This window comes from Drosophila hydei, unplaced genomic scaffold (assembly GCF_003285905.1).
Source record: "Drosophila hydei strain 15085-1641.00,03,60 unplaced genomic scaffold, DhydRS2 tig00000001-arrow-pilon, whole genome shotgun sequence".
Lineage (NCBI taxonomy): Eukaryota > Metazoa > Arthropoda > Insecta > Diptera > Drosophilidae > Drosophila > Drosophila hydei.
The window spans coordinates 587,943-614,751 of NW_022045643.1; the positions used below are offsets into that span (position 1 = coordinate 587,943).

At 41.8% G+C, this 26,809-nt stretch overlaps 1 protein-coding gene across 26 annotated transcripts in view; it reads left to right on the plus strand.

The window, feature by feature from the left end:
* LOC111595052 (CUGBP Elav-like family member 4) overlaps nt 1–26,809 on the plus strand; it is a 304,647-nt gene that overhangs the window by 219,991 nt on the left and 57,847 nt on the right. For 12 of the 26 annotated variants that reach the window (XM_023308581.2, XM_023308586.2, XM_023308580.2 and 9 more), the window contains one exon: nt 13,323–13,457. The exons of 9 other annotated variants lie outside the window; for them this stretch is intronic. In XM_023308581.2, coding sequence (XP_023164349.1) covers nt 13,323–13,457 — 135 coding nt within the window. Of the gene's footprint in view, nt 1–6,286; nt 6,687–13,322; nt 13,458–21,245; nt 21,297–26,809 lie in introns of those variants that run through there. 5 more of the 26 variants (XM_023308599.2, XM_023308594.2, XM_023308604.2 and 2 more) reach the window with 2 other exon arrangements.

Below are 26,809 nucleotides of genomic sequence, written 5' to 3' on the forward strand. Positions count from 1 at the left end.
AGCAGACAATCGCGATCAGTCGTTCGACCTGTAAAGACGTGAATTCGAACAGCCTTCGCTTAAGCTCTACTGCTGCAGAGTTCTAAAAATAGAACTTTGCGGTGCATTCTTCAACGCAACAGCAACAAAAACCGCACACGCAGCGTTTTCTTATCGCTTGCTTCCGCGTAACTCAATTGCTTTAATTGCAATTTACGAAATTTCGTCGCTTGGCGCGAGTGCGCCTGCACTCAAAAGCACAATCCGCGATGACATCTAATGTCAATAACCTCGCTACAGCTGTAAAGGTAAATGCAGAAATGCAAGCCCAGCTTAACGTTGTGATGGCAAATAGGCAAGCCTCCATCATGCCAATAAACTCAAAAATAGATATCGCCTCCGTGCAAGGCATCACTAACAACAAAAACACGAAACGTAAACAGCCAAATTCACCAAAAACCATCAAGAAAAGGCTCATCTTCGACGAACCAAGCACCAGCAATGCAGCATTAATATCAGAAAATCGATTTTCACTGCTCGTAGAAGAAGATGAAGACTACAGCGAATCACCTGTAGCTCCAGAAGCCCCAGTATTGACCGACCAGCAAACTACTCCGAAACCTCGTCCGCCCCCCATATGGTGTCCAAACATCAAGTCTGTGGCCCTACTTCAACAGATAATAGATAAAGTAATTGATGCTAAATCATACGTAATTAAGCCAAAGAAGAATAACATAGGTGTATTAACCCAATGCAGTGAGGACTATCGCAGAGTTATAGACCACTTTACTAAGCTGGAATTGGAGTTCCACTGCTACCAGCTTAAGGAGGACAAACCATATAGAGTCGTGTTCAAAGGGCTTCACTCCAGCACTGATACAACACTAATTAAAAAGGAATTGGAAACCAAAGGCCACACAATTACAAATGTGCACAACCCACTGAGCCGTATGGACAAAACACCGCTAAATATATTTTTTGTTGACGTGGCTCAGGCCCCCAACAACAAAGAAATTTTGGACATTCGAGTTGTCTGCAGGCAACGCTGCACAGTGGAACTGCCAAGAAGATACAACGACCTGACACAATGCCATCGCTGTCAAGAATTTGGACACACACAACGCTACTGCCACAAAGCTCCCAGATGTGTGCGTTGCGCCGGGAAACACGCATCCAAAGACTGCACCCGCGAAAAGGACCAGGCACCAACTTGTGTGCACTGTGAGTTACAGCACCCAGCCAACTATAAGGGCTGCCAAGTATACAAGCGGTTGCGCAAATTGCAATCCCCAGCACAAAAAAGGAGTCCCACACAAACACCGTCTACGGGTCCGAGTACTGCTTCCGAAATTACAAGGCCCCGGAGCATTACCCAAGCCACGAGCTTTGCAACGCCTATTAGTGGTGTTTCTTACGCACAGGCCGCTAGAGGTGGACCGTCAAATAAGAATACCACAAGTGACACTTTGTTCACTGAAATGCTTCAGCAACAACAACGTCAGTTTGACGCAATTAATGCCGAGCTCAAAGCGATGCGAGAAGTACAATCCCAACAAGCAACCATGCTAAACAGTTTAATGGCCATCATAACCAAGCTTGCCTACAAATAATGGCTTTACGTGTGGGTATCTGGAACGCCAATGGCCTGAGAAACAAGACTCAGGAACTGGCTGCGTTTCTCTCACAAGAAAACATAGATATAATGTTAATAACAGAAACTCATGAGTGCCCCACTACACAAATTTTCGGATACGAACACTATCAGGCTCATGGTGAAGGAGCAAACTGCTTTGGTGGATCCTCAATCCTCATACGAGCAACAATACCGCATACACCTTTACTGCCAATTTGCAACGCAACAATGCAGGTCTCAGCCATCACCCTGCCTACGTCTATTGGAGCGATCGAAGTTGCGTCAATTTATCTTCCGCCAAACACTGGTCTGTGTGATCATCACATGGAACAGGTTCTAGGCCAAAGGTTGAATAAGACCCTCATCGGCGGCGACTGGAATGGATGGCACCCATTTTGGGGAAGCAATAGTGCGAATCGTCGCGGAGAAGTCATATTTGAGGCGATTCAAAACTTACAATTCAGCATATTGGCGACTGGAGCCCCCACCCGTTACCCAATTAATGGACACAGGCCCTCGGCAATCGACTTCGCTGTCTACAAAGGCATCTGTGACCGGCAATTGACCATTGAAGAATCCTTGGACCTATCCTCTGACCACCTGCCACTAATAGTCACAATCCACGCGCAGCCACAGCCCTTGCCCATTAGGAAACAACTACTGCCAGCAGGATCAGATTTAGGAGTCTTTAGGCGCGAGCTCCATTACTCTTTGCACATAGAAATGGAACTTAACACTCCTGAAGACGTGGACTACGCAGCAAACAAACTGCAGGAAGAAATAGTCAAAGCTGCGCACCAAGCCGCCCCACCATCTTGCCAAACAAGACAACAGTCTCCGTACAACATCCCCCTCACCTTGGAGGCCCAACACCTACTAATACACAAAAGATGGGCCAGGAGACGCTGGTTAAGATTACGCACGCCTGATGCCAAATCCATGTACAACGAAGCCACGAGGCATCTTAAAGCTGCTCTCGCCCTGCTTCAAAAGAGGTGTATCAGCGATGCGCTGGTACGAGCTGAATCGCCCACTGACGCAGAGTTTCAATTATGGAAATTTACAAGAAAGCTCAAACGGCAGCCAATACGACGTCATCCCATTCGGAGCATTTCTGGTTCCTGGCACATTGGAGACGAAGCTCAAGCTGAGGCTTTTGCAAACCACCTTCAAGACCAATTCACGCCGGTGATTACCGCAGAGGCCTCAGAAATCGAAGCAACAGAAGACATCGTTCTCTCGCCCCTCCCAGCTGAAGACCAGATAACTGGATGTACAAAAGAAGAGGTTCTTGAACACATCAGAAGAGTGAAGGCAAAAAAATCCCCTGGATATGATCTAATAAACGGCAGAGTCCTTAGAGCACTGCCTGACTCCACCATAGACTACATAACTATGGTGTACAACGCCATGCTCCGCATCCGGCACTTTCCAGCCTGCTGGAAGCGCGCCGTGATTGTGATGATTCCTAAGCCTGGCAAACCCGTGGGAGAAATTGAGTCGTACAGACCAATTAGCCTGTTGCCAGTACTCTCCAAAATATTCGAAAGAATATTTCTGGAACGAGTACTGACACATCTGGGACGCCAGGAGGCCATTCCAAACCATCAGTTTGGCTTCAGGAGACAGCATGGAACACCGGAACAGGTTCACAGAGTTGTGCACCATATCCTTGGAGCCTTTGAAGAAAAGATGTACTGCTCTGCCGTCTTTTTAGACATCAAACAGGCGTTTGATCGAGTTTGGCACCTGGGACTGCTGCAGAAAGTGAGGACCACCCTTCCAGCCCCATTTTTCGCGTTGCTATCCTCATACCTTATTGGAAGAACCTTCCAAGTGTCAAGGGGGCAAACAGTATCCTTGACTAGACCAATTATGGCTGGAGTACCACAGGGTAGTGTTCTAGGCCCAACACTTTATACTTTATTCACAGGAGATATGCCAACTCCCGAGCCAAATATAGGAAGTACAGATGCAGTACTCATAGCGACCTATGCAGATGACACCGCCATCTTATCACGTCACGTATCTGCGCAAGAAGCTTCAGACTCACTACAAAAATATCTGGACTCTTTCGGACGCTGGGCAAAACGGTGGTGTATCACCATTAATGCACAAAAGTCTGTACATACTACCTTCGCCACTAGAAGAGGAGATTGCCCAAGCGTTGCATTGGGGCCCACTATTCCCAAAGCCTCAAAAGTAAAGTACCTTGGTATCACTCTTGACAGAAGGCTGACTTTTAAAGCGCACATAAGTCAAGTAACCTCAAAATGCAAAAGCAAGCTAAAAACCCTCGACTGGATGCTGAGAGCTTCAAGCAAGTTGTCTTACAGCAGCAAGGCCGCCATCTACAAGGCAATAGTTGTCCCAACCTTCGTATATGGTATCTCTCTATGGGGCTCCTCGGCGAAGACTACAAGGAACAAAATTCAGACCCTGCAGAATAAAGCACTACGCAGATGGACTGGAGCCAGCTGGTTTGTAAGAAACTCAGTCTTACATAGGGATTTAGCAATTCCCACAGTTGCTGAACTCATTGGGCGACACAGTTCAAGATACGCGGACAGACTTGCAGCGCATCCTAACCATCTCGCAAGCAACCTGGCTATAAACAACAATAGGCGAAGACTGAAGAGATTGCATCCTCTAGACAATATTAGAACTAATTAAGATAGTAGCTACAAGTGCAGAATAATTGGCATATCTGCCCTCCCATTAGTTAAGGTTTAGAGCTAAATGCGCTATAGAGTCTAAGACAATAAGCTGCAACAAAATAAAGAAATAAAAACGAAAAAAAAAAAAAAAAAAAAAAAAAAAAAGTCGAGCAGAAGCGTCTGCTCGCTCTCGCTCACTCTCTGCAGCCAGAGCCAGAGCCGCAATGACAGCAGCTGAAAATGAGCCAAATGATGAAGCAAGGCATAGCATATTTTATTTTGGTGGCTGCTCTCTAGCAGCGCTGCGTCTTCTGTCGATTTATTAAGAGTTTCAATAGGTATATATCGATCTCTCGGAGTCTCCTTGTCTGTTGACTGTTGACTCTTGCAACAGCTTGCCATGCAACTAGATTAATCCAACAATTAAGTGCCTTATATCGCCTAGCATCATTCAAGCTCATTCAATTGCTCTTTTCTCTGCGCTTCGCTCCCTTTCGCTCCTCGGCGCTCCCATTTCCTTACGCCCTTCGTGTGTGCTTGTAAATGAGTGATGTGCATTGAGAGCGCTAAAACACTTTTGTTTACTTCTCCTGCTCTGTGTGTGTGTGTGTGTGTTAGACGAAGATGTATGGTTATTGTGATGACTCTTGTTTTTGCCGCCCCCAGCCCGGCTGAATTGATAAATATTGCACACGCACACACATGCACTGACACACACACACACACGCACACACACAAAAGTATATAAAATATAATTTAATTAAAATGTTTTATGTAAGACATGTTTATTGAAGCCTTTTCCCTAACTTGTCCAGCAATTTGATTGACGTCTGACTGAAGGTTGTTGCTGTTGTTGTGCTTCATCGGTTCATTTGTTTGCTTGTGGCATTTGCTGTCAAGGTGTTGAGCTGTTTTCCACCAAAGCAAGTTTCTGCATTGATTTGGGTATTTGTGCAGTCAGGCAATCTATTTTCAATTAGTTGCGAGCTAAACGGCAGAGGCCAAACTACTTTAATTAGTGTCTTCATGAAGATCCAATCAAAATACTTGTAAATTCATTCCAACTGCAATCAATTTGCTGCACTCCATACACAGATGCATTCATATATATTTGTATTTAAGTCTTTAAATAAGTTAAATTTAAGTTTATAAATATAAATAATTATGGAGAGTCTTTCCTTTAAGTGACCTGTGTTGATGTCATGTGTTTTATATTATCATTAAATATACATATTTTCTTATGTATATATATATCGTGCGTTCTTCCTAGATATATATACATATATAAAATATTTGCTGTTAGTTATCAATTGTAATTTAAAATCTTTAATTAACATCAATATTTTCATTTATGTTTCTTGTGTTTGAAAATATAATAAAGTTTTTATATCTCTGTGTTGTTGTTTCCTTGATGTTGTGCGTAAACAAATTACAAAATAAAATTGAATTAAATTGAACTTTCGCCCATACTTATTTACCCCAATTAGGCATAAAAAGAAATCAGAGTAAATAAGTTAACTGCAAATTTGTTATTGTTATTGACACGTAAACAGTTTTTGTTGTGCGTAATTTGCGATGCTCCCGTTTTGTTGTAGTGCAAACGAATCAATTTTTTTCAACACAAACAACTTTCAATAATAATAATAATCAAAAACAAAACAAATTAAAAGTAAGCAACAACATTTACACTGTCCCCACAACAACAACAACAACAACGGAGATTATAAAAATTTTATTTATTCCTTCTTTTTCTCTTTCTTTTTTCTCTCTTTTTTCGCAAAACGTCAAAATTGAAACGAAATTCAACAAAATATACGCAATATATATATAAAAAAAAAACATAAACACAAACGGATATCAAAATTCTAGCACACGACATCACATATGGCAACAAAATGGCGGCAATGAACTAGAGACAGCCGAGGCAGCCGAGAAACTGAGCAATGGATGCGCTTGAGGACATTGATTGGAATGTGCTATATAAATAAAAACCGAAAACAAATAACTAACAATAATTAGCTGTTGAAGTAGCTGCAAGCTTAGATCTTAGTTCATCTGCCTATTTAAATAGTTTTAACTGAAAAGATTACGCATACGCCGCGTAGTGCAAAGAGTTTCATTGAACCGTGATCAATTAGTGCTAACAATTAAGAAGCTTAGTTCGCAAACGCGTGCCTCAAATGTAGTTCGAGCTTTGCTTAGCTTTACACAAACATTAACCTGAAGCCACTGAAACTACTCTCCCAATGTGTTAAGGCCTTAAGTGCTTAAGACTACAATTAGACTACAGGTATAGCAATTAGACCAGACGAGTTCCACGCAACTTACAAGCTCTTTAATATAAAACGCAAACTCGAGGCAAAGCCACAACATTCCAATTGATAAGCTGCTGAGCGCGTCAAACAAAGTTTCTCAAAGTAAGCAAATTTATTTACTAAAATGTCGTGTCTGTGTGTCCTGAATGTTATTGCAGTAGTCTTAGCTTTGTTATCGATATGTATTTAGAGATATTTGCTTTCATATTGCTACACGTTGATCTACAGCATTGAGTCTTTAGTACAGGTTGTCTGTCAGCTACTCTTACTGTCGACTTGCTGAGTGCTGTTGCTGTTTGTTCTGCGGCAGTTTTCATTGCTCAAATTAATGTGCGTGTCTATTGGCTATTACAAGCTATCTTAGAGCCACAAACCAGGCTTATTTCATGGCTGGTCAAGGCACATACATATAACATTTTGTTGAGTTGTAAAAAAATGCCGGCCATATAATTATAAAGCATGCGGCAAATTCGAGTCGCTCTCTGTCTAGCTCATAAACTTTAAATTCCACTTTATCGTGAGAGATATGCGACGTTCCCCTTATTATATGCTCACCCACATACATATACAAATATACATAATATATATAAAAATGGAAAATCTGCGCACATAAAGCGACAGAGCCACAAAGAGCCAGCCAAGCGCAGTGTTCAGAGTGGGTGGACACATCTCTTGCACTGCTTTCGAGGCACTCGTTCCCCCTACTCCCCTCTCCTATTTCTCATATCGTATGCTACCTCTCTTTTAAGCATTTCCCGTGGACAGACATTGGACACTTTTATGCGTTTGAAATGAAAATGCTATGTGCCATTAACATTATCCCTGACGCGTCACTACTTAAAATAAAAATTTCTATATTTTTTATAGAACGACGAGAAAATGTTTGAGAGCGAAAGAGAGCGAGAGGCTGTGGGCGGTAAGACTGGCGAGCACCTTTTGGTCGTCGCTCTTTGCTTTTATAGCCAATTTCTGGTTACCCACAGTGCAGCCAATTTCATGTCAAGCTGCAGCGCAAAATGATAATCCCGAGGTCATAAAAAAATTTTACTTTATATTGACTTTTAGTGTGATAGTCAACGCCGGCTGTGGCTCAGGCTCTGGCTCTCGCTGTGGCTGTGGCTGCGGCTGCAACAGAGCTTCATCGTCTTTGGCGGCTGGCAAAAGACAACGAATGGCAAGGTGCACATGAAATGTTAATGGCATGTCAAGATTGCCTGCTCCATTGAGAGTCATCCGCCCACTTACCGTCGCGCTGCTGCATATTTATTGCTCCCGAGCCAACTCCTGTCCAAAAATGCAAAAGAAAAGTCTGAGCAGCGCTATCTGACAGCCGCTCAATGTCCTTATGGTAATTATAAATATATATATATATATATATAGGAAACAGCTGATATATGGTTGGCTTGCTCTTAGCCAACTGGTTTTCTTAAGAAAACACTTTAAGCTGAAGCCGCAAACTAAATGGAATTCATGAGCAACTGGAATTTCGCTGTGTGCTTAACCCCATCTTTGTGCGTCTCCATGGATTCCTTTTCAATTTTCATTTGGCTGGCGCTCACAAAGCCAAAGACACACAAAAGTTGATCCTTTTCAATATTAATTAACACTTCAATACCACAGAGCAGAGAGCAGCGTCTGAAGACAAACTTTTGGCGCATCTCTGCCGCTGACTTTTGTACAATTTCCGTTGTGCGCCCAAAACAAAAACTTCGGCTTGCCATGTAAAATGCCTAAAACACAGAGAATGGGGAAAGAAAAAAGAAAAACGTAAAAAGTGAAGAAAACGCGTCCATTGAAATGTTCTATGGACTCTCACCCCGTCCGTCCGTCCGTCTGTCTGTCTGTCTGCTGCCACGCTGTAAATACTAATTCACGCTGACACTAATTAACAATTAGGCGCATTTTAGCGCTCGTTTTCGGCATGCCAATGCCAATGCCAATGCCATTGCCTCTCAAAACTCTGTGAAACTTTTGAACTACTTAGAACCCATACCGAGAGCAGAAGAAGTGGCTAGGCCCAGGCCAGGCTGCTACCATACTCGACGCTACATGTCAGCTGCAAGACATCGTCGTTGTCACTTGGGTCCCCAGCCTATGCTCAACTTTGCGCTTATTACTGTAAATTTCAAACTGACAAATAAACTGTGCGCTTTAAGACCCCAAAGACACCCAAAGGATTCCATGGCATCATAACAACAAAGCGCAAAATGAGACACGAAACCCAGGCAGGACAGGCAGGACGGCCAGCCAGCAGTCAGCAGCCGGTTGCACTTGGTGTCAACGTCTTGCCTGACGCTGACTTATCACTAGTCATATATAAACGTCAGCGCAAGTTTAGACGACTCAGGCAGCGACTGGGATGGGGCCACAAGGGCAATTTCTGCCATTTGACAGGGCAGACTTTTGACAATTGCCACACAATTGTCTGGCAACGTAGCCGACACATTCGCATTCCCATTCGCAGTCGCATTCGTATTCTCATTCATCCGCCGACTGTTTGCTCCGTTGTGGGAGTCATAAAGGAAAAATTTAGCTTATTTGCTGTATAAATACTGACACCTTGGCAGCCTTGGCAGCCTCGGGCGCCAGCCAGGATGCCAAGCAGACTGTCATAAAAATGCTGACACTGTGAAGAGGCGTCGGCTTTTGGGCGTATATGAATAGAAAACGATACTCCAAGGAGTTGACTCTCATTTCACTAAAAACTGCAACCCATTTCAATTGAATTACGTTGAAATTCCCAATTAAATGTAAAGTACTCATTCAATAAAAGTTATTTAGCTCACATTTCAGAGTTAATGCATCATCAATCACATCAAAAATTAAGTAGCTTAAATGCACACGCGAAGCCTGCAACTAATTAAATATGCATTAGGCAGAAGAAGAGAAAAATGCGAAAGATAACAACGAGAATGATATTAAAATGCTGTCAAATAGCTGCTTATAATGGGGCTTTGCTCATTTTACCCACCTGCGTGGCCTAAGTAATTACAATTTCAATAATTTATGGCAAAACAAACAAAATGCAGACAGCCAAACACACACACACACACACACACACATACACACATGGGGCATCTGTGTTTGTGTTATTCCTGCTCATATTTCAATCAATTTTTGCCGCCCAAATGTTATTGAAGACTTGGCTGCAGAGGCCAAAAGATCTCAATTTGTAATTAGAAAACAGCTTTCGGCCTGGCCACAAAATAATTAATAACTAAAATATATTTACATTGCATTTGAAGCTCTAGCCCGGGCCCGGGCCCTGGCAGCCATCCATCATAATCTGATTAAGAGTTTTCACTATGAATTGGTCGCATTACGTGCAACGTCCTCTTGCGTCTCCTATTCCTCTGCTAAGCTGTGAAAATTAATGGACTATTTATTTGTTTGCTTAATGATTTATTAGCTGCAGCAAGCTGTTTGTCATGCTAAAGGCTTTCGAAAGCAAAATATTGTTAAGCTGACTTAATTCATAACTGAAAGTGTCAGTTGTTACTACGCTCGATTGTGGATAAATATATTTCTATGACTGTATCTGTCTCAGCCTCCACACAGTTCCTTCTGACACTCTCCATGCCATTTGCTCTTTGGCACCTATGTTATGTTGTCTGGCTCGCTGGCACATAGCTAATCCTCAGACGCTCATTAGCAGCCATTAAATGTCAATTTACATGTCAATTGGCAAAAGTGGCCAGCCAAAAGAAAGCAGAATAATAAAGAAGCAACGGAGCCTGGCCAACACATGAGCTTTGACAACAGTTTCGTTTGCTCTTTGCGCTCTTTTTTTGTTAGCCATTTCTTGTATAATTTATAGACGCGACATTGCTGGCTGGCCTGTTCACATTTGGCTAACATTTAAAATACAATTACTTGTCTAGGGCGCATTTCGAGCTGACTGCGCTCGAGGTCAGCCCCGAAGATAAGCAAAAAACATAACATGCAACAATTAGTGGTACCTGCCTGCAGCTGTCTGTCTTCTGCTCGCTCTTGCTCTCTCTCTCTCTCTATCTCTCTGTGTCGCTTGGCAGACAAAAGTTGCCATGTGGTTAACTAATTTAATTTGGTTTTCTTTTTGCTTTTGTTGCTGCTGCAGCTCGAGCATGAGCATCAAAGACAACGACACGTTAATGACTTCTTTTGCCTTGGCAACAGCCGAGGCATAAAATAAAATCTAAAACCTGCCAACACACATACAGCTCTCACATGGCGCACATGACAACGAGCGCAGCAGCTGGAGCAGCTGGGGCAGCAGGCAGGGGCAGAAAACCCAGTATGGCAGGGCACACTAAAAAGAGCCACTTAACTTGTCTATATGAGCCTAATGGCCTTTAATATTATTTTCACTGCTTTTGCTTTTGCTTTGCTTTGCTTTGGCTCTGGCTCCGCCTTTGGCACCGGCCCCAAACAAAAAGGAATCACTGAAAATTGTGTGCATTTTATGCCGTCATGTTGCCAACGTCCTGTGGCTCGCAGCACACCTGTGCCCCCGGGTAATGCTAGAAAATTGCTGCAACAGCGACTAAACATTGTGCAAATCCCTTCTTCTACTTCATCCCCTACCTTTTTTTTTGTTTTGGCCTGCCCGAGCCGTGTCCTGTCGAGCGAGTGGTTTCTTTTGCCTTTGCTGCTGACTTTTTATTCCACATTGTCTGCTTTTTGGCGCCGCAACTGTTAACAGCCAGTTGAACTATGCCATTTCATATGTACGCTGAATGCTGCACTATTTCGCCTGCACCTTTAGTCCCAGTTACACCTGTGCTACCCTTTACCTTTTGGCCACGTGCTTTACATTTTTATTAAGCTCGCCCCCTTTTGGGACGTTGTGCAGGCAACCCTTTCGGCCCCATATCGCTGCCACTTACAACCGCCTTCCCCGTACCTGCCCCATGGGCCACTCTTTGCTATGTTGTTTAGCATGCCAGTGGCGTTGTTTGGCTTATTGCACGTGCTTAGCCTCAGTTGAGTAGGTGGCTGGCATGGCTGGGCGGCGGTGTGAGTTCAGTTGAGGACACAAATGCCATTAGGCTTACGGCCCCGGCAAGACAATTGCCTGCAGGCCAGTTGCGTCTGCACGGCCGGCTAACGTGTCGTATTAGTTATTTTCTACTTCGATTGCTTTTGCCACTTTAACGCGACAGCAGCAAACAGCTCTTAATATTCTATGTGTGCATGTGTGTGTATGTGTGCCAAGTATTTTGGCAATAATTGAACGCTCAATTTTCGATATGAGACACAGTTGGCATTTTGCAGAAAAGTGTGCCATGGCAAGCCGCCTAGAGTGCAGAGTTCCAGTTCAAAGCGATACGTATATAAGAGTCTAGCATAAGAGTTTAGTTCTTAAGATTGTGTTAATTAAATATACTCAACTATCAGGTCCTTTCCCACAATCCAGCTAACTCAATACACCCGCTATATTCCTCTAGATGCTGAAGCTATGAAACGCTTTTCCACTCATGTATAAATATGATTTAATCTATATATTAAATACTTTTCCAAGTAGTGGCTAAAATGTTATTTACCTTTTAATGTCTATATTAACTTGTAGCATCTGTCAGTTCGTATGTACGTATGTATGTGTGTATGTGTGTGTGCGTGTTTACGTATCGTGTGTGTTCCATATAAACATATATACAATATATAAATATTTAGCTAATTGTTATAATTATTGTTATAAGAAATTTTCCATTTTGTAAGTTGTAAGTTACATAAAAAACCAAAAAAAAAACAAAACTGTGCGACAATTTTACTAAATATCACCCATTTTTATCTTCTTTTCTTTCCTTTTTATGTAACACTTGTTCGTGCTCTTTATAAAAATATATATATCTATATATATATATATATATACATGTTTTCACGTATATATAAATAATTGAAAAACAAAAAAAAACATCAAAATTGGCAAAATTGGAAAACTGACAATAATTTCTTTTAATTTTTTATTGAATTTTGATTTTTTTGCTTTTGAATTCTTGAAACCAAAATTCTTTAATGCAACCCCTGCAACAAAACACAAAAATAAATTTAAAATACAAAATTATATTCCTTGGCGTCTGGCCAATTGCGAAAATCCAAAAAAATAAAACTCCCAAATGTTCCCCACATTAATGAATGTTGTAATTGTATTTGCTCCTTTGGTGTCGATATCAAAAACCAACACCAATAAAAAAAACAAAAAAACAAAAAATATAACAAATTTCGTTAAATAAATGTTGTTGCTTTAAATTTCAATTAAACTTTGTTTCGTTTTTTCCTTTGGTATTTATGCGCTCGTTAAAAATTTTTGAAAAAAATACAAAAAACAAATAAATTAAACTAAATTTTTATTCAATGTGCCTGCTGCGTTTGTTACTCGTTACAAAACTGTTGCGTAATGTGTAACTTTGTTGCATTTACATCTTTATATATGTCACAATATATATATTATGACGCTCATATGGCCTGATTTTCTTTCTCGGTATTAACTTTCTTTACCATTTCCGTTTCCGTTTCCGTTTCGGCTTCCGTTTACATTTCCGTTCTCGTTCTCGTTCCCGTTCTCGTTTCTGACATTTTTCGGTAACTTTCGCTTGATTTGCATTATTGGCCAAACTTCTTTTTAATGCTATGGCTTTTACAATTTGATTTTCACACATGCCACTCTTCCATTTTGCTGCCTCTTTTGATATGACAACGACAACAAACAAAAACAAAAAAAATGAAATAAAATCAAAACGAAAAACCAAAAAAAAACAGAGCATCTAGATCGCAAGCTGTTCGTTGGCATGCTCAGCAAACAACAAACCGAAGATGATGTTAGACAAATATTTCACCCATTTGGCACTATAGAGGAGTGCACCATATTGCGCGGCCCGGACGGTGCTAGCAAAGGTAAGTACGCCCCCAAACCTTTTCTCAGTAACAGTATGTATTTAATATAATTATTCCAATATTACGTATACGTAACGTGTTGAGCTCGTTATTTGTTGTTTGCCAGTTTTCATTGTGTTGACGTTTTAAATAGTTTCCTATTTCTTTTTAAATATGTAGTGGTAAACAATATATAATGCTATATACATGACTCATCAAAGTGCAAATAAGTAAGTTTTGCTATTGAAGACGTAAATCATTCAAATACCTCAAGCAAAGACTGGCAAAGAAGCAAGCAATGCACTGGTCAAAAGTTGTAACTGCATTTGAGCTATATAATATGTTTATTATGATTAGAGACATAAGAATTATGCTGCTTAATAAGCAAATGCAGTGAAGTGCAGGAAAATCAAACTAAGAATTCAGAGCGCTCAAAAGCATGCTACACTTTTTGCAAGACAACTTTGGCATAGTTAGCTCACAAAATAGAACAATCGACAGCAAATGATGTTGCCATAAGCTGCTAATGCCAGTTACTGCATTCGTGCAACACACACACACAGACACTTCTGCCTTTATGGCCTGCGCCTGCTTATGCAGGCAGCCAGATAAAATGCTAGCCGAATGGCCGGCCGGCCAGTTAACATTGTAGCAGCTGTGCAACGAGCCAAATAATCATCACAAACATAACCATAACAATTATACAGCTTGGCGAGCATTCAGCGTATTCAGAAATTCAAATTCGTGGCATACATAAAATAAAAATCGGGTAAACAGTTCAATTAAAGTTGTTTGCTTTTCCACAGCGTTGCTTGCACGCTCTCACGCTGCCCATTTGCATTTATGTGAATGTGTTGCTACGTATTTGTGTGCATATTTATACACACACACACATACCGTCACAGCACAGAATAAACAACAAAGAAAGTATAACAAAAAAACCGTTAGGAAAAAGTTGCGTTTGTTTTAATATGCAAGCAACTTTTTAACAATAACATTTCATTTTATTATGTCAAAAGTTTTGGTTTTGCGCGCACACTCATGCACAGCGGGTGTCCACACACACACACACACATACATTTATTTTGCTTACATTTGCAACATTTGACTGCCGCTGTCGGCGTCGCTTATTGTTGTATGTTAATGTTTGTTATTGTTGTTCTTTTGTTGTCGTTTATTGTTGCCATTTTGATATGCATGAAAAGGCGCTCGGGCCAGCGCCTGTGAGCGAACAGCTGGGCAGCAAACAGTAGGCGTGGCACTTGCCAAGCGACACTTCCCATGCAGCTTGTTTGCATTGAAGCTTTTTACTTTACTTCTGGGGCCACATTAGAATAACAACAAACTGAGTGCAACAAAAACAACAAAAACAACAACAACAACAACAAACGAAAGGCACATATTCAAATCTAGCTTTTTTAAAGCCAAAAAGTCTGAACTCCTTTGTAGATAGCTGCAAATCCTTTTAAAGCTTCTTCATTCAGACTTTTCGTTTGATTGAAAGCTGCAAATCATGTTATTATCAGACAACATATTTTAAGACACTTATTGCCACGCTAATCCAATCATTATCTAACAGCTAAATCAAATTTCTGTCAAATTTTCCACGGATGAGCCAATAAATTTATGTTAAATCATATTTTTATATAACTCAGCCTACACGAGGCAAAAAAAGGGAAAAAGGAAAGAAAATTGCGGGGCAGACGATGACAGAACAGCTATAAGAATAATTTGTCGATCTCTATTGTTGTTGTTGCCGTTGGTGTTGCTGTTACTCAAGAAGACAAGAGAAAACTTGTCGATGTCGCCCATCGACAGCGAAAAGTTCAAAGCCGCGAAAACTGTCAGTTGATGTGGTGGTCTTGTGGTCCGTGTGCTTGCGACTGTTGTGGCCTCTGATGGGCTCTGATGTGGTCTGATGTTGATGGCAATGCGAACATATCATTCTTCATTAAAATGCGCTTCAAAGTCAGTCAGGCAGGCAGGCAGGCAGTCAGGCAACGAAGTTTTTGGCGTAGTGACAGGGCGCTAGTCTTCTGTGTAAGTGCCAAAATCCATCAACGTCAATTTTTTCTCGCTGCTGCGAATTATATTCAAAGAAAATCAAGTCAAGCCGAGGGGCAGGCGGGCGGATGGCAAATCAAATGTGTAAACGGCGCAAGCAAGTAATGAAGGCAAAGGACAAGCAAGAGTTGCCTGACTGACTGACTGGCTGACTGAGTGACTGCCTGGCTGAATGACGGACTGGAAATGTATGCAAATGATGATGCATGTGGCGGCAAATGTGCTGAATGCGGAGGTAAGAGCAGCGGCAGCAGCTCTAGAAGGGGACGAACAACAATAACAGCTGGGCGAAGGAAACGGGGCTCGCAGCTCTGTCTGACAGGCAACAGGAATAAGCGCAACCATCATGTTAAATTATGCAAATTCGATTTCAGTGAGTGAATGAAACGAAACGAAACGAAACGAAACGAAACGAAACGAATGAAGCGGGTCGAGAACTGACTTTGAAACTTTGCCCAGCCCCAACAAAACACAAAGCATGTGGTTGCCGAGACTAACTCACTGACTGACTGACTGACTGACTGACTAACTTGACTAACTGGCATGGGGCGCACACACAAGGAGAGAGAGGCATGTGATGTGGTAATGCAAAAATTGTACAGCTTGACAATGGCTCAGGCCGAGCATGTGTCAGCCGCTGCAGCAGACACAGGCCGTGCAGACGACCAGAAAGCCAGACTGGCAGGCAAGCAGAGGCAAGTCGGGCTCATTTGATTAGAATATTCATGCATGCACTTCATTGTCATCAAGGCGAGCAGCTGCCGTCGTGTCATCTGCGCAATCAACACAATTGTGCAGCACAGCAAGCGAGAGAGAGAGAGGGGGAGAGGAAGAGGACGAGCGAGAGGGAGTATCAATCCCAGTGCTCACACCTCTGCTGCACTCTTTAGGGGCCTGCAATGATGGCGGTAATCAAACTTTCTATACATGAGCAACAACATCCATCAAGTGGCAAGTGGCAAGTGCAATGGCGAGTGGCAGTCGTGCTGCGAAGCATTTGCATAAGTAGCCGTAGCGCTGGCCTCAGCTATTTCAGCTCTAACCGAATCCTGTTGCTGACAGGCAGCTGGCCTAAGTTGATGTCGGCCGTTTGTTTGTGGCCTGGTGCCCCGTGGCTTTGTTGCAGTCAGCATTGAGGCGGCAATTCAAACATTAAGCCTTGCCACTTGGCTTTGCCCCAACTTCAAGCTGTCATTAAGTAATTGCATCACACGCACTTACACGGATGGGCATCAAGTGGCCAAATGACGGACAGCACTGATTGAGCAGAGGCCACCTCAATTACAGCTTGGCTTTAATACAAATTGCCGCAGTTCGATTAAAGCCGAGACAAGAAAATATCATATATCGAAATCATATTTAACTACAATATTTAAGAGAGTCTAATTGAAACCGCAACCTGAGCACTGAGCAAAGATGCAATTCTCCGCAGCTAATTGCCTTAAACCGCATTTAACAAAACTAAGCCAAGCACAAGCGCGCACAGAGTTGCAGCTGAAGCACCTGAAAGTTAAAAGCAGCCACATAAATCAGTTGTAAATTGAATTAAAACGCTGTTTACACCCAAAATTAATTTGAAATGTCTCGCTTTGTCAAATTAAGTTTTAATTGACGCAAAATGCAAGCTGCACAAACAGAGGGATGGACAGAGGGAGAGGGGAGGGAGCGATTCCCAGAAGCATCTTGTGTGCAGCTGACATACAAAAACAAATTTCAATTAATACCACTCACACACACACACACAAACCTATCACACACAGATGACAACAGCAACAACAACAACAACGAGAGCGGCTGCTCGTCATAAAGTAGACTTGAATTTCTCGTGCATTGTTTTGGCCCCTCAAAAGCATCGGCAACCCATAAATGCAGTGCATGCCGCATGGCAACTGGCTTGAAAGCGTTCCAGCTGCGCTGGAGGCCAGCTAATTGAATTTGGCGCATTGCTGCGTAGTGGAACGAACATGCGGCTCGTCGCTTTGTCAGCCAGCCCAAAAGCATGCAGCTCGCATAGGGTACTTAAATTTATTGCCAACAAAAAATGTATATATATATAACGAGGTAGCGAGCTGCGTAATTGCTCTGAGAGCTGTGCACAACAAAACTTTCTTAATACCTTGCAGCGGCAAGCGGCAAGCGGCAAACGCAAACATAAACGCAAACGCTTTTTGCCAACTTTCCAATGACAGTTTAAGTTGTTTTTGCCGTGGCCCAAACTGAAGCACAGGACCCTGAAACCAGCTGCCTGGCCTGGCTGCCACTGGCTTCCTGATCCACTTGTTGTTTGGCCAACAATTTTTATAACTGACAGCGAGCGGCATTGTGTCTTTCGCTTGATAGGCACACCAGCAGACACACACATACACTTATATATATATATATATATATATATATATATAGCTACTGCGTGAACTTCCGCTGTTGTCAACTCTGACTCTTACATATCATCATTTCATTTCATTTCAATTTCAATTTATATGAGCAAAGTTTTATGAAGTGCATGTCATGCCTGCCTGTCCACACGACACGCCTCTCTCTCCCTCTGTTTCTGTCTCTGTCTCTCTCTTGCTGCATTTATTAAATTTCATTTCATTTCATTTTCATGGCATAAAAACTCAGCTCATGTTTATTTTACAGCTCTCAACTACACTGAAAGTTCTAACAAGTGCTGATTGAGTGTTGAAAAACTGTCAAATAAATGTGCACAACAAAACGAAATGAAAATCAAAATGAAACACAATGAAACTGGAACTAGTGTTGTAAAAAGCAAATTGAATTTCACGCTTATGACACGAGCTTAACTTTAGCTGGCAGCCGCTGCCGATTTGCATTAAATTTATTGCAATTGAAATAATTCTGATTGATTGTCGCGGCGCAGCTGATAAATGCTTAATCATAAATCAACTCAAATGGCCAAATGCGACAACATTCAAGTCACATGCAAGTGAGATAAGAGAAATTATAAATTATAATTAAAATAATATATTTTATTTATTCCTCGCCTTGACAATTCTCTTGTGGTGTGTGAGCACACCCCGGGTCATCGTAAAATAAGCCTTAATTAAAATGAAAGTTCTAACTCGCAACTTTAACTGCGAGTTACTGCAGTCAATACACAGCCACAAGTACTGCACATAACTATTTATGGCGAACAAAAATATTAAGAAAAAATCTCGGTAATAATAATAATGTAAGTTGTGGCATAAGCTCATAAGTGCCATTTAAGCCAGTCGCTGTTGTTGTGGCTGCCACAAGTCCTAGGCTGACTGCAAAATGGCCCACAAGCTGGAATTAAAATACATATCAAAAGGCGCAGCGGCAACTTTTGCCATAGACCAGAAAACCACCCAAAAACTTTGTCGTCCAAAGTTCCTACTCTCCCCCTAGCACCAGCTCCCGTTCTCTTTCAGTGACTAAGTATTTGGCTCAGCTGTTTAATGCAGCTTAAATTTAATTGCAATATAGCCGAAAGTTTCCTATACATATAGAAAACTAGCGCAGCTCGACTCCTGGCAGCAGCTAATAAATTTTTATCACACACTCGCTCAAGTGACAGCCTTGACAAAGGCCTCGCCTCCTGCTTAATGCTAATTAACATGCAACACGCCCGAAAACTATGCAACACATTTCAAAGGTCAAAGCAATTAAACGTATACACACACAGAGAGAAATGGAGAGTGGCATAGAGCTGAAATTCGAGACGACAAACAGCGACAAGGCTCATAAAAGCCACAATGTTTTCAACTTATGCCATCCAAAAGCTTGACAAAATCTAATATACTTGTATATGTCGAAGTTTGAATGCCTTGCAATGCGATTTATAATATATGCCATATGTGGCACATCGAAAAGTTGCAGAGACTTAAAGCAACAACTACTTGAATTTGTTAACAAATTTTATTATGAATACTAGAAAACTAGAATTTTTTAATTTCAAAATGTATTTCATTTATTCATTTTATTCATTTATTTGATTAAGTTCCAAAGTTGTTCTCTATTTTCTTATAAAATACATGCGTGTCGGAACAAAATGTCTTATATCGTATATGAAATATTGATTAAGTTGTTCCATTTTTAGCGCCTTCTAAGCTGAACTCTTTTACGTCTAACATATATATCCCATATATGTATATTCTGCTGCGACTTCACTCAGGCGTTGCGACTAAATCTCACACGGAAGTAACATACTCTTTAGGGGCCAAGCGGACCCAGCACGTAGCTGCCACAATTTTGTTTCATTATGTGGCAAAGTGGCAGCAAGTGTGCTTTATTAACACATTTCAACCTTATGCATGCAAGTGTGTGTGTGTGTGTGCATGCACATGTACATAACTTTTTTAATACCAGTCGCCTTTTGCTGCTTGCCAAGGCTTTAGTTGTAATAGTTTAATAAAGTAGTAAAGCTGCGGAAATTAGATTTGACCGCACACCGGCATTGGGCGACCTCAGACTGGGCTCCGGCATAAAACAGAAGTCTGTGGGCCCAGCTTATTTCCGCCGCAGACAAACTTTTCGCAAGCACAAGAAAAATAAAAAGAAAATTATACGAGTACAAGGCGAAACCCTTGTTTTCAGCTTGTCAATAAAAATGTCCAAAAAGTTGTGTGTGGCCTGAGCATTAAATAAAAGTCGCTTGAAAAGGGTTCTGCACGAACAGAACTAATCATATACATACAAATATATATATGTATATGCATATATGTGTGTGTGTAGCACAGCGATTGCCATAACTGTAGAGTTCGCTCTTTGGCTAAATTTAATTAACTCACTTGAGCGCATTCTCTGTAATAGGAGATTATCAGCCCTGAAGTATGCCACTTTAGATATATGTTTCACTTGAAGGAATTATTGAAAAATTAGAGGAGGAAACTGCTGCTGCGCCCACTCTAGCCATCAGAGCACTCAGCACTGCAGCTGTATTGAGCGCAATTAGGCGAAAATGAAATTGACAGCGAAGCTTGGCTATAATGGATATTGATGTGCACACCCACACACACACGCGCACTTAATGCCTTATTGTGTTTATGAACAGCTGCCACATAAAGGTAGGCTTTAATTTTTTCTTATTTTTTAATAAACGCCTGCCGCCTTATTTAATGGCAATGGGGGCGGCCTGCCTTGCCACCTGTCAGCAGCACATATTTTGTTATTATCAGTTTAGGCAGTCTAAGTATATACCCCACACACACACACACTCCCACACACACACACACGCATAAGGCACATATTCTGAAGCTCATTTTCTAGCTCATTGCCAGAGCGAGTCGGGGCAGGACATGCGCCAAATTAATTTATTCCACTTTTGTTGTTAGACAATATCCTTTTGACTTGAGCGTAACGGGATACGAGGCAGCAGCCAGGCAGCCAGGCAGCCAGCAGGCAGCATGGCTAACAAGCAGCAGCCGTCGCGCAGCCATTTAATGAAAATGAAAATGTCTAAAGGCATCAGCAGCCTGTGCGCTGCTGTTATCCTTTTCCAAAGCCCAAACGCAAAATGAAGCAAAATAATATTAAACCAACTAGCGGCTGGCTCTGCATCAAGTGTCGACAGGCAACTTACTGCGCTGTCAGCGTAGCTGGCCATAAAGCAAATAATAATTTGATATCACAAATGAGGCTTAAAAGCTCTCAAGTATATAGACTTTAAGCCCAGAGACCTTTCGCCTCAGCTAAGCCCATTATAATATTTAACTAATTTCTGTGATTTATTTCCTATTAATTTATTGAATTCTCTTGTCTTTTTAGGTAAGTGCACTAGGCTTCATCCTTACGACAAGACACGTGCTCCACGTGGCGGTAAGCAGTTGTCTTACACTAACTATATATCATAATTCAATATTTGATATAAAATGCCAGAGAAGATCTAGATTCGATTCAATCAGTAGAACTTATTAAGCACGTAGCTGCCAACTGCCAGCTTTGGCCACACAAAAAACCCAACTGAAAAACCGCATTGACAGCCAATGCTGCATAATAATGCGAGTGCACAGGAAGAGCTTTAATGATAGCTCCCACACACACGCACGCACACTCGGACTGTCAACCGTAGGCCTATGATATTTGAACTGAAGTTGAGTCAAAGAGCTCGCTTTGGTCAGCCACAGGATATGCAATTGCAATAAATAATATGCCATTTGCTAGGCTATGGAAATTTCGCACATGAGAGTGCACAAACAAGATTATGAGCGAAACGACGAAATGACGACGAGGAAAATGCATTTTCTCTTATATGCAAAAAACATAAGTAGAAAATTGTCTAAGACTCGCAGCCGACTGCAGTTCCATTTGCTGTCTCTATGCCTATTTCTGGGCACTCAATCAAAAATCACATTTCCGTGCACACACTCACAGAGAGAGAGGGGAAGAGGGAGGGAGGGAGAGAGAGAGCTCCAACTGCCATGCGAAGCAAATGTAATTAAAATTCGATATACTTGTTTTCACCCCAAAGAAAAAAACGGCCCCCAGAGACTGAGCGAGCTGACAGCGATGCTGTGGGAGGGCCAGTGTTGAGTTATACAAACACCCTAGCAGCATGCACAACCACAACACACGCACACACACACACACACACACATGCGCATTGAGATTTCATACATCATCATCATCAGCAGACATTGGCAACAATATTTGCCAGAATTTAAACTTCAATTTAAATTTTTGGTCAGATTTGCACGTACTCAACGCTTCGTGTGTTTTTGTAATTGCATGCACACACACACACACACACACGCACACACACGCACACACACACACACACACACACAAACATATATATATTTCATGCAAATTGATGTTGCTTTTAGCACACACAAAGGGGGACCTGGTCATATGGCTCAGAAAAATAGCTGCTGCTGTTGCTGTGCTGCTGCTGGCGCATTTGGTTTGTTGTCTGTGCTACTTTACAGCTGGCCAACAATGAAGATTTATAAATGCATCACACCCACAGGCACCCACTCTCTCCCCCCCCCCCTCGCTCGGGCAACATGTGGCAGTCTACTTTAGCCTCTGTCAAGTACTCTGCATGGCATAATAGCCATAAATTAGGGTAGAACAACGATTTGGCAACAACAATAGAAATGAGGGCAGCTATATGCGAGTGTGTATCTATGTATGTGCATATGCATATATAGAGCGAGAGGTCGTTGATCATTGGATGATGATTGCAATCAGCCTTTTGGAAGCAGCAGCAGCAGCAGCAGATTATGCAGAGCTCGTGCAAGCGTTCACAATAAAGGCAATGTCCTTTGATAATAGATGAAAGACTAAAAGCAGAAAAAAAACGCTTCAAAGTGTAGCGGATTATGAAGAACTCGAAATATTTATAAACAAATTGATGAAAGATTGAAGTGGCAAAGCATAAAGCTAGAGATGTGCTGCTATTGGTTAGTAGAAATGATAAAACACTACATAATATTCGTAGAGACTCGAAAACTGTGTGCAAATAAGCTACATACATAGCTGAATATATATATATATATATATATATATATATATATATATATATATATTTATTTTCATATTTGCTAGACATTCTGCTCTGCAGCTTGTATATATATTTCATAATATGCAAGTTGTTGTTTAGTTATTGTATAACTTGCGCCAATCACTAAATGAAATATATTTTAGCTTTTACTCAAATTAAATAAACGCCACAGAGCGGCAACAGCTACAGCTACAGCAACAACAGCAACTCAAGCGCATAACGTAACAAAATTCAATATCGCTTTTAATTGCATGTTTCCCAGGCAACAGCGACAGCAACAACAACAATTGACAGACATTGTAAGCCCCATTGCAAGCTGAGCTGTTGAGTTGCGGCTGGGATTTCAGCGGGAAAGCGTCAAAGGTGTGGGCGTGGCCACATGGTTGGTTGACTAACTGGCTAACCGGCTGGCTGACTGACTGCCTCTCTGGCAGGCCACTTATATAAGCCAGATACGGTTGGGGCCAACCTGTAATTTAGCAAAATGTTATGTAAACTTTAAATCGAGTTATGCATTTTAATTGGTTGTTGTACAATTTGCAAGCGGCACGTTTTGTTTGCCACATCCACACACAGGACACGAGCAAAGCGCATATTATGCATATGGATTCATGGATCCATGGATTGAAATACGAGCACACGTTGCGTGCAACAACAGCAACAGCAACAGCAACAACTGCAACAATTCCATTGCTTTACATTTTTGCGTAATGCATTTAAAATGCAGCCAAAGTTCGTTTAGGCATATGGATCTTAAAAGGTTTTTCAAAGTTCTGAGCTTTGGCAACAATTAGAAAACTGAAATTAAATTGCAAATCCTTTTCGGCCAAGAACAGGAAGCGCTTTAGATAGATTTTATTAACTTTAAGGCAGCTGCACATGTTTTCCATCTTAAATTTTCTTACACTTTTCGTAGTTTTCTTCTTCTTATTTTTCTCCTGTCTGACAACAATTTGGAGTTGCTTTTGCTACGGTTTCCGGACTTTTGGCTCAAAGCATGCGCATTTGTTCGCTGCTCAAGCCGTCAAACGCAAGAGGCCAGCGCTTGTGGCGCATCGCACCGCAGCTTAAACTTAATCTACCTCTTGGCTTAATTGCTGCCACTACCTGAAAATTGCACCCAAAAGGCCAACAGGCAGTGCGGCCAGCCAGACGCAGCCAAAGACGAGACGGACTCCAGAGTCTCTTCTTCAACGTGTTCTTCTTCTTGGCGCGCACTGTGCCCACAGCGCTAACTCATTTTAATGATGCTTTGCCCCCTACTCTGCCTCTTCCTCTCTCCATCTCTCGTTCTCTGTCGGTCTCTATCTCTGCAGCTGCTACTACTGCTGTCTTAAGTGCAGCTATGTCGTCTTGCCCTGCCCTGGGCTTCTCTATCGGGGCAATTATGGCCAAGTAGCTGTGCTTACATGTGGCCAAATTGTTGTGGTCGCCTCACGGGCGCATTAAAAATGAATAATGTGCGCGACTTGGGCGCACAATTTATGCACTGCTCAGTTTTGCCAGCCAGCTGCTACTGCTTCTACTGCTGCTGCGGCTGCTGCTCCTAGAGCGCATATCTGCCAGGCTGTTGCTGGCTTTACCTTTTGGGCTACTAGCTGCCCTTTTCAATCATACAAATCCATGCAATCAAATTCCGTTGCGCAATACAATTAGCCTGCTCCCGCCTGGGCTCGAATAAAACAAAGCAGCAGCAGCAAGGAAATGTTTGGGCGCGCACTTTATTAGGCTTAAAGCGTATTGTGCTTACCTGGTCGTGGCCCTGGACTCGGGCAGCCCTTACGCTGCCATGTCCTTACGCTTTGATGTTCAAGTTAAGCCGAGCTAAATTGATTTTTCTTGGTCTGCTGCGAGTGGATCCTTTTGGTATTCCCTGGTCACACACACACACACACCCACGCACACCCAGCAATAAACTTCAAATGAAGCGAGCCGCTATTAAGTTATGCGGCTTTATTTGCGCAGCTTTGCTCTGTTTTCTGCTAAATAAGTGCACAAATAAATCGACACAGACTAACAGAGGACAAGGCAGAGGCACAAAGCAAGGACAATTGGTGTAGCAAATGCGAGGTACTTAAAACCAGGTATTCCGTGCAACTAACTCGGCTAATCCAAAAGGGCTTTGTCTCGAAAAAATATCTATTGGCAATGTGATCTTAATATTATAGCGGATTTTGCTTGCATTTTATAAATATTTATTGTTTATAGCAGAGCTATGCATTAACTGAAAATAATTTATTAATTTCCGTGACATGATTCTGGTTTAGGGCTTAATTGGAATCTGGTTTGAGGTAATCATAAATCATATAACTATTATTAATTTAATTATTAATTATAAATACATTTATTAGAATTTAGTTTAAATAATTTTATTTAATTAATATTTTATGGAATTAATTTTTTTCTTTGTTTCTTTGCTTTTTAATTTCTTTCCTTTCTTTCCTAAAGTCTAAAGTTCAACTTCTTGACTGCTGAACAACAAACAACCCCTTTAACCCTCTTAACCTTCTTTTCCAATTTCAGCAAATCGCTTTAATAACACGCGTTGCTTTATAGCAGGCAGCCCCTAACACCAACCCCAAGGCCAAGCCCAAGCCCACACCAAGCTCCAACTCCAACTCCAACTCTATCTCCCTCGATGCTACCCAAACTGTGCTCTGCGGCTTTAGTTGCATTTGACTTTGCGGTTTGACGTTGTTGCGTTGCCTGTTGTTGTTGTTGTTTTTATGTATTCCTTGTTGTTTTTTTGTTTTTGGCTGCAGCACACGCAACAGCTTTTGTTCACACTTTCGCTTGGCAAAACAATTTTCCTGCTGGCCGGGGCACCAAATCAGAAAACCTGCAACCAGCCGAGTGAGCTGTTGTTGCTGTTGCTGTTGGTGTTGCTGCCCCGCATGCATTGCGGTTTCTGTTGCATAATTATTATGTTGCGGTTGCAGCCCCACCGATCCAGAGTTGATTTTGTTGTTGATGTTGTTGGAAAAGCATTTACCTTGTTTGTGGTGCGTTGAGTGCTAGCAAAAACTGTTGGCCAGGCAGAAAGCTGAAATTACTTTGGTTTGAGCGGCTTTTAAATCTTTGCTGTGCGAGTTTATTTAGGCGGTTGATTTTACGTTTTTTCCCCAAACCCACGCCCACACCAACAGTCCCACAAACGCATTCATTAAGCTTTAAAGCGTATTTAAAGTCCGTTCTGCTGAGGTCTGAGGTTATTCAAAAGCGTTTGCAAATTGTGTTTGTAAATGGTTGTTGATTGAGGAATTCGCATCTAATTGTATATGCCAAGGAAATGCTGCTTATATAACGGCGAGCACAGACATCTTGCTCTGCTTCTTTCGATACATTTTAATCCTTTTATATAACATTGAAGTGGCTGGGGCAAGCAAGGGTTAACAGCCCATCAGTCAGCTCGAATCGTTGCTCAAAGCTCAACAGCATCCTTCTACCAATTCGACAAACAAAAAGGACACTTTTCGGTATAAGTCGACGAAATAGTAAATAACAAGTGGAAGACAACAACTGGAGACGGCAACTGGCAACTGGCAACTGGCAACTAAACAAGAGCAACAAAATTTTTCGGCTGCGCTTAACAAATGTTACACAAAGCGTCGCATCAGACGGACGAGCGGACGGTCGGACGGAGGACAACAACTGAGCCTGACTATTTGGCCAACTGGCTGGTTGACTGCGTCCGTCCTTCGAGTCTTGCTGCTGCTGCTGCTTCTGCTTCTGTTGGTGTCATTTGTTAAAGAGGCTTGTCAACATGCCTTATAACAAGCCGGCTACGGTTTGCTCTCCAACTGTATCTCTGCTTCGCCTGTAAAGT